This window comes from Leptidea sinapis, chromosome 1 (assembly GCF_905404315.1).
Source record: "Leptidea sinapis chromosome 1, ilLepSina1.1, whole genome shotgun sequence".
Classification (NCBI taxonomy): domain Eukaryota; kingdom Metazoa; phylum Arthropoda; class Insecta; order Lepidoptera; family Pieridae; genus Leptidea; species Leptidea sinapis.
In genome coordinates, this window is record NC_066265.1 from 21,878,452 (window position 1) to 21,887,334 (window position 8,883).

Here is an 8,883-nt window from a genome sequence, read left to right on the forward strand (position 1 = left end):
GTGTCCGTATTTGTTGACACGAACCGAACATCAGTCGATGACTCTGTGGCATTCGTCGACGAGAATGAAACAAGATGTACGCGATAGATTTAAGTTCAGGATTTTAGAACTTTATACTAAGTAGGTACAGTTTGAGGTAAAAAAGACAACCCTAACGTCATCAGAATAGGTAAGAGGGATGCGATAGAAAGAGAAGCATCTCCTATGTGAATAAAAATGTAGGTTAATAGTGCTGTGAAATCTGAATTGCACATTATTGTATGGCCGCAAGAGTCACTATATCTTTAGTTGATTTTCGGAATGAGCCTTTTCTGTACTTGTACTCTTATATATTCTTTGACCATATTGAGAAGGGAAAGGATGAGACATCCTACTTGAAGCCTTGAACCAAATAAAAATCGACTACAACTAATTTAATTGGATTTATTGAGGAGGTCGCGAAAATTATTGATGAAGGTAAGGAAATGCACGTTATATATACTGATTTTAGTAAAGCTTTCGACCTCATTAACCATGACTTATTGCTGCGGAAGATTTTGGCAATAGGTATTCATGGTTCATTATACAGGTGGTGCGAATCATATCTCAAAAATAGAACTCAAATCGTTAAAATCCAAGGTAATGTATCGCACAGAGCACAGTCAATACCCATGGGGGTACCTCAAGGATCTCACTTGGGTCCACTAATCTTTATCAAATTTATGACTGATTTAGCGTATGACTTAATATGTGATTTTAACATGTATGCTGACGATTTAATATGTACAAGAAAATACAGCTGGATGATGACAACATAATATTACAGGAAGGAACTGAACAAAGTAAACAACTGGTGCAGACTTAACAAAATGTTGTTGAATGAAATGACAAGAAAAAGTCTTCCTCTATGAATTACTACTTGCGGGATCACAGACTTAAGGAAGTTCAGAGCATAAGAGTCTTAGGAGTAATAGTTGATAGGTCATTAACTTTCAGAGAAAATTTTGAAAGCAGTATTAAAAGATCTTCCAAGCTTTCTGGTTTTATCTCCAGGCTTATTAACCTTTCAAAAGAGTCGCAGCTCTTAACCACAATCTTTTCAAGCATCGTCAGAAGCATATTAGAGTACAATAGTGGTCTCCAAAGTACTTGGTTCACTCTGAAATATTGGAAAATATTCAAAAGAAATTCTTGTACTAGCTATCTTTTGCAAATAAAAAATGTAGGTTTCGTACTTTGGTAAAGTTTACCAAAGTACGAAAACAGATTGGTATATTTTAAAATGGAATCGCTAAGCACTCGTCGGAAAATCTTGGATTTAATATACTTACTTAATCTAATGCATGGCTTCGTGGATTGCCCTGAACTGCTGGCCCTCGTGCCGATACATGTTGTACGCGACAGCTGCCGGCCCATGAACCGGAAGCCCTTTCATTTACCGTATTGTCGAACTAGAAACTCGCCCATTTACAGGTTCTGTTCTCATTATTACTCTATTTCTCATTAAATTGATATTTTCTGTGAGTCGCCTCAGCTAAAGCCAAAATTAAGGCTTAAATATGAATTAATAAACATAATGAATGTTACCTTATCTACTTAATGAAGCGACGTCTCTACGCAACGCCAAGTGATCCAGCCGTTCACATTTTGTATTTATAGTTATATATAACTTTATAATTGTGAGTATTAAGCTCTCAAGGTATTATATTGTTTAAGGTACCTTTATTTGTTTACAGCATATTCTGGTATTATTTGTTAAATTATTGTTATTATATACCTGTATTATTGTTATTATATACTTGTATTATTATTATATACTTGCATAAATGTAACCTAAAACTATAAAGTACCTTCTGTTTATTTGAGTATCGTGCCCACCGTTTATAGGAAAGACACTGTATTTACTGTCTACTGTATCATCTTAATGTATGGATTGTGGTTGTCCCAATTGGTGGACCAAATAAATAAATAAATTAAAAAAAAATACCCACTACTCTTTAAAAGAGGAAGAGATCATAGGATTTGGTTTGGGTAAATCAAAGTTACACAACACAGACAACAAAATTAATATTAAAAATGAGCTGAGATGACCAACTCAATTGGATGCTTCAATATTTTAATTAAGTACAGTAATTGTCTTACCCAACATCATGTCAATACATTTTGCTCTCTCGTCAGTGTTTAGGAACATCAAATTCTGGGTTGTTATGTCAAGAAGTATCCGAACAGGTTCTGTGTTTTGTAATGTTGAATCTGAAAAAAAATGTGTTTGCATGATACAACAAGTAACAACTTCAATTGTGTATAGAGTATGAAAATGATCAGAATTCCAATGTGATATATGCATTTATATACTTACTAAATAAGTTAGTAATTAAGATAAATAATAGACCAACCCTCCCCTAAACACACTGTGACATATTTATGTTAGTCATAATTAGCAAAGAATTAAATGTGAATGTGGTCTATGATGAAGGACAATGGCATCACAAGATGGCGAGTTAAGAAATGAATAAAACCACCAAGTACATAATGGTAACGTTTGTTTCATTTAAATAACTAACATAATACATAGCACAGTCTTAAATTATAATCATGGCAACAATTTATTAAATGGAAAAATTGAAAATTTTAAAAATAAAATATGTTTATTAACATATAGGTTCATGCTGAAAAGACTTTTGAACCAATTGAATGTAAATCTCACTAGTAAACTGTGTCAATAGACTCAAAAATTCTTCTGAGAACTCAATGAGTTTGAGTGAGTAAGTAATTATTGAGAGAAGTGCTCCTAATGGGTAAGTTCTATATGCCAGTATTTCCTACAATATATGCTCAGTTTTCAAGTGAAGTTATTAAAAAAATAAGCTACATGTTAGAAATGAAGTGAGTGTGGAGAGTAATTATTTTCTTATTTGAATGATTAACATTGAAAAATTCCCCAATTTGTAATGTTTTAATGAACTTACTAGGTAAATTGGCTTTGTCCGTGGCTATGTCCATTATTAATTTAGTACACCAAGGTGCTATAAAGGGCGCCCAGGTTTCGCCCATAGCACACAGCTCTGGACCAATCATGTTCACAGCCTCTAAAGTTAAATTGCTCGCCGAATCTGTCTACAAAACAATAATAACGATATAATCCTAACTAAATTCTCCTAGCCACCAAAGATCAAAATTATATTTATGCGACTAAGCACCTTAAAAAGATTTCGTACAAATTCAACATCAACATCTTCCCACAAATTATGTATCAACAACATAATATGTAGTCATGAACGAAAATACTGAAATGTGAAATACTTGATCTCTTACATCAGTAACATAAAAATATAACAATAATTTAACAAATAATACCAGACGACACTGTAAACAAATAAAGGTTACCTTATACAATATAATACCTTGAGAGCTTAATACTCACAATTATACAAAATAAACATGATATTATACTGCTGACGATACATCTTTGTTATTTAAAATAAAACGCCAGCAAAAAAAATTCCGTCAGGTTGACGACGACATTGCTGAAGTAGTAAATTGGTTTAATGTTAATAACTTACTTTTAAACTAAAGGAAAACAAAATGTGTAAGGTTTACACTTCCAAATATAAAGCACCAACCAACACCTATAAAAATTAATAATGACAAACTTGATGTAGTAGAAACAACAACATTCCTAGGCATTACATTAGACTTTAAGCTACAATGCGGTGCTCATAATAAACTTATGTAATCGACTTAGCTCTGCAGTATTTGCGATAAAAAAAATTAGGCAGCTGACAGATGTTGAAACGGCTAGACTTGTATATTTCAGCTACTTTCATAGTGTCATGTCTTACGGAATTATATTGTGGGGTAGGGCTGCAGATATTAAAAACTGCTGAAAATATTTGTGCTGCAGAAAAGAGCAATTCAAGCAGCCTATAAAATATGTTCAAGGGATTCATTGAGAGAAAAGTTTAGTGAAATAAATATTATGACAGTACACTGCCAGTACATATACGAGAACCTCCTATACGCTCATAAAAATATTAGCCAATTTAAAAAGAATAGTGATATACACAGTGTCAATACTTGAAACAAACATAACATAACAACTACTAGGCTCCGTAAAATTGCTAATTCTTTTAAAGTGGATTGTGTTTTATTTTATAATATACATACTCCCGAATGAAATTGAAATATTTCCTATTAAAAAATTTTAATGTGTCGTAAAAAATAAATCAACATCTAAGGCCTATTATAACGTGAAAGATTATTTGAATGATAAAGATAGTTGGAATTAATGTTCTAAATTTTGTTAATGAATATTGTAATACTCATTTGAATGCTATTGTAACTTTTGTACTTCATCCTGACTTGCACTAAATAACTTATAAAGTTGTACAGTGAATAAAGATTTTTTTGACTTGACTTGATTTGACTATAAAGTTAAATAAATACAAAAGGTGAACGGCTGGATCACTTGCGTTGCATGGAGACGTCGCTTCATTGTGTGTCTTCTACGGCATTTATCACAGGGAGTGTTTCGAAGAGCTGTTTAACCTGATTCCTGCCGTCGAATTCCACCTTTGCACGACACTCCACAAGTTAGGATATCATCCCCACCATCAGTCCTCCACAGTGCGGTTTTCAAGGAGCTTTCTTCCTCATACTACAAAGCTGTGGAATGAGCTTCCTTGTGCGGTGTTTCTGGGACGATACGACATGGGTACCTTAAAAAAAGTGTGTACACCTTCCTTAAAGGCCTGCAGTCACTCTTGTGATTCCTTCTTTAAAAGCCTGCAGACACTCTTGTGATTCCTCTGATGTTGCAAGAGAATGTGGGCGGCGGTGATTACTTAACACCAGGTGACCCGTACGCTCGTTTGTCCTCCTGTTCCATAAAAAAATACAAAAGGTAACTTAAATTTTAATAACATTTATAAAAAGTAAAATGCTTCTCTAAATAAGGTTCCATTCAATAAGTGCTATGTTATTATTAGTAGTTTGTTGCACTTTCATGCCATAATTTGTCAACCAAATCTGTCATGTACAGAAATGTGGTGAGGGGTCCAGAAAAGAAAATTTAAAGGGTACATTTTATTCCGGAATTATAGAATACCCAACGGGAAGTACCAGACAGAATTTGTTATAACATTTGTCCACATACATTATATTATCTATTAGAATCGTATTAAAAAAAATTGTGTGTTAGCAATTAAATACTTACATCGTAATCAGGTTGATTTAATGATATATTTACAGCATCATGGAATACCATAGCAAAGTACTCTAAAACTGCATCTCTTGCTGCAGGAAATGTTTTAAGCAAGTTAATTCCAGTTTTAGTTAAGTCTGGTGCATTTTGAAAGGTTCTCCTTGATACACCATAAATAAAACTTCGTAAGTCACTTGATAGAGTTGCCGGTTTATTTGTATTATTCATTTTTAGGACTCCCGTTCTGTTGACTAATAATTATTTTATGTTATTCAATCTATATTTTGTTGCCGATCAGCTGCATTTGAACACAATATATTTCGTTTATTAATCTTGTGTTGTACCAAAGAGGATATTATTATAACCAATACGTCAAAAATTGTACTAGTAATCAAAGAGATTTTCTTTTTTTTTGGGATTTTATGACCTGGTAACTAAGACCTTTAAGTCAAGTCTTTTTTTATTATCTAAATATGTGTACTTTTTATTTCACAGTTCACTTATCACTTCACTTTATTTTATATTGTTAGAATTGTATTCTTAATATATTTATATAATGGTTTATAACTTCTTTTGTCTCTTAATAATTAATCAAGTGGAGGCGGGCGGGATGAAGAATCACATAAAATTTTGGAGTCACTGATTTCACTAGCCAGCACGAGTCTGTCAATCAGAAATGTTCCACCATGCCTCCACCATGACCATCAACATTTTTTATTTGGTTGTCCTCGGACCGACGACGTTTCAGTGAGGTGGGCGGGTTATCCCCGCTCCCCTCATTTCCCTCCATCTCAGCAACCACTCACTATATTATTAATTATTTTTAATAGTTTACTACTTTAGCAATGAGAAATACTTGAATTATTAAAATAAAATTTAAATTCAAAATTTTTTGTAAGCCCCGCCAATTGAGGTTCCCGCCAAAAGTCCAAGATAATTTTAACACTGCGTTCCTACCAAAGAGAATATAATCACTACGTTTGTTCCTACTAATATAAATATTGTAATTTATTTTTTGTTTACAGTGGGCTTAGAATATATTATAGTGGGACTCTCGCACCACAGAACACTTTTACTCTAACCCCTCGTTTACACCAAAGTATTATACACGTATTTGACAAGTTTCATGCAAATTACAAATACAAGTTGTATGCAATGTTTTCAAAATACTAAAACATAAAACTTGTGGTAGACAATATTTGTATGAAACTTGTCTGATGAAATTGTTTGTCACCTATTAGTTATCAACATGTAGGTATATGATCTCATGTTCTATACATGTTGTAGGCTTGTTAACTTAACAATCTCACTGAAAAGGTAGCCGAGTTCCAAGACACAATCAGCCTGAATCGACAATTTAAAGACATAAAATCATCGCTAGAACAAAAGAATATTGACATCGTCCATTTTAAAAAAGATAATGAGAGGTTAAAATCTACTGTCACTGATCTAACGAACCGGCTAAGCTCTGTCGAACTTCATGTACGGGAGAACAATATACTTATTAATGGAATCCCAGAGAATAGATCAGAGAATTTATTTGAAACTGTAATTCAGATTGCCAAGACTGTGGACTGTCATCTCACTCAGGATGATTTACAACACGTGACAAGCGTGGCTAAATAAACGAATGACAGTAATAGACCTCGATCCGTCGTAGTTAAGTTGTGCACCCCGCGCAAACGTGACGTCGTTCTGGCTGCTGTGAGCAAATTTAACAAGAAGAATCCGCAAGATAACTTAAAATCTCGCCATCTTGGTATCGAAGGAACTAAAAAACCTATATTTATATCCGAACATCTAACTTCATTAACCAATGCTCTTTACGAGGCTACCCGTTTGAAAGCAAAACAGATGCAGGATAAGTTTGTATGGATTCGCAATGGACGCGTTTTTACGAGAAAAAATGAAAACTGCCAAGCCTTGCTTATTAAGAACAACGAAACCTTTTAAATCTCTTAACTTAATTAAGTATATTAAATTGTAAACTTACCAGCATTAGCAGCACGACATTTTAAAATAGCCGGTTTGTTTTTAACTACATATGTATTTTCCGGCTCTAATAAAAACACAGAAAAATTGTCTTTCGGCGTATGCAGTGGTATTTTGTCATCTACTGGTAAATCATCAGATTTCGATTCAGCTACATCAGAGGAGTCCTTATAATTTGCCTCTTTATAATCATAATCACTGTAACGCTCCGATTCTCCATCTTCTTCATCTTCTTCGTTGTTGCCAAATATAGTGGGCAAGAAGTAATCTTTAATGTCATTTTTAGGATCTACGAGAAAGTCTAATTGTTTTTCATTATCTTTCGTGTTTTTTCAGTCGAACTATCATCAGTTGTTTGAACACATACAATTAAAGTTATTTCTTAAGAAATAAAAGAAAACATGTTAAATGTATAATTTTTGCTTCATATACTTAAAATCAATATAAGTTATCTCTGGTGACTGAATATTATTAAATAAATACCGATATGCAAATACTTACTTTCCAAGGCAATTTTTCCTGTTACGTACATGTATTAACAGTAGACAGAACGAAAACTTCACTTCCATTTATGAATTCAAATACATCAAAATAATTCACAAAAACAGCACAATATAATTTGGCAACATTTTGTTCCATAACTGCTTTTTCAAAATCACATTGAACTTACAAAAAGACTTTAACACAATTTTGTAAACTCAATCTTTACGTATAAGTTTGACTTTGTCTTATTAATGAGGAATGTGTTCATACCGCGAATATCAAAGTCATACTAAGCAGAGACAGGAAGACAGGATACAACTAGGCTTTTTAAGGCGCATGCGTAAAAACTTTCCCCTAATCGTCAAAGTTTGAATCGTGATAAACGCTGATGAATAGAAGTTAAGTTGCAAACTTATTGGCGTTTTGTCGAGTTTCCATATTTTAGTATATAGGATGTTGTATATTTTAATTTAGTTATTAAATTATATAAATAGCATCCTTATGTGTTTCAAATGCAAAAAAGTATATAATATTGTGTGAATAAATGTTATTTCCCTTACCTAAAATATGGTCGAGGTTGACAATGGCTAGTCTACGCGTCATGCTCGTGAACGGGCACTTCTTGCGGTGGCTGTATGATCCTGTTACCAGAAACTCTGCTTGATGTTTTAAAAATTAAAGATAATATATCTTTTATATTCGCTTATAAAATGTTCGCAAAATACTTAACTGTATTTATTTACAGTGTGTATGACATTGATGCATCTACTGTACTCAATAACTCTTGTGTTTTTACTTATTAATTTACATTTACTTTTTTTTTTGACTTAAGTGTGTGTAAGGCTTTGTGTATTTGTTTTGCATCACTTTACATATATTGTAGTTGAAATGACAAGAAAATAATTTTAAAACAATGAAGGTGTAAATGTTTATTTAAAAGAGTGGTAATGAGTTTCCTTCCACTTTTTTTCATTACGGCTTAACCTTTTCCGAAGTGGTGGTAAATGTTAAAAGAAAAGAAAACTTAGACATTCATGAGTATCATTTTCTTGACGTACATGAATAAATTAATTTTGATTTGATTTCAAAAAATAATATTTATGGTCTTATTATTTTATACTTAATTTTCATTTGTACCAAAATTTGTAGACGGTGGGGAATTGGAAAGTCACAATCCTGTGTTGCCAGCCCTTTAGCAAGGTGAACGCGCTAATTTTGAAGGTACC

The 8,883-nt window shown here is 32.8% G+C and overlaps 1 protein-coding gene across 4 annotated transcripts in view; it reads right to left on the bottom strand.

Moving 5' to 3' along the window:
* Positions 1–8,029, bottom strand: part of LOC126973347 (integrator complex subunit 5) — a 43,510-nt gene extending 35,481 nt beyond the window's left edge. Inside the window, exons 1-4 of one of the 4 annotated variants that reach the window (XM_050820688.1) lie at positions 7,176–8,029; positions 5,195–5,433; positions 2,949–3,096; positions 2,122–2,232 (exon numbers count right to left, since the gene is read on the bottom strand). In XM_050820688.1, coding sequence (XP_050676645.1) covers positions 2,122–2,232; positions 2,949–3,096; positions 5,195–5,410 — 475 coding nt within the window. In that variant the 5' untranslated portion in view covers positions 5,411–5,433; positions 7,176–8,029. Of the gene's footprint in view, positions 1–2,121; positions 2,233–2,948; positions 3,097–5,194; positions 6,772–7,175 lie in introns of those variants that run through there. The other 3 variants (XM_050820773.1, XM_050820616.1, XM_050820847.1) reach the window with 3 other exon arrangements.
* Between the last annotated feature and the right edge of the window lie 854 nt (positions 8,030–8,883).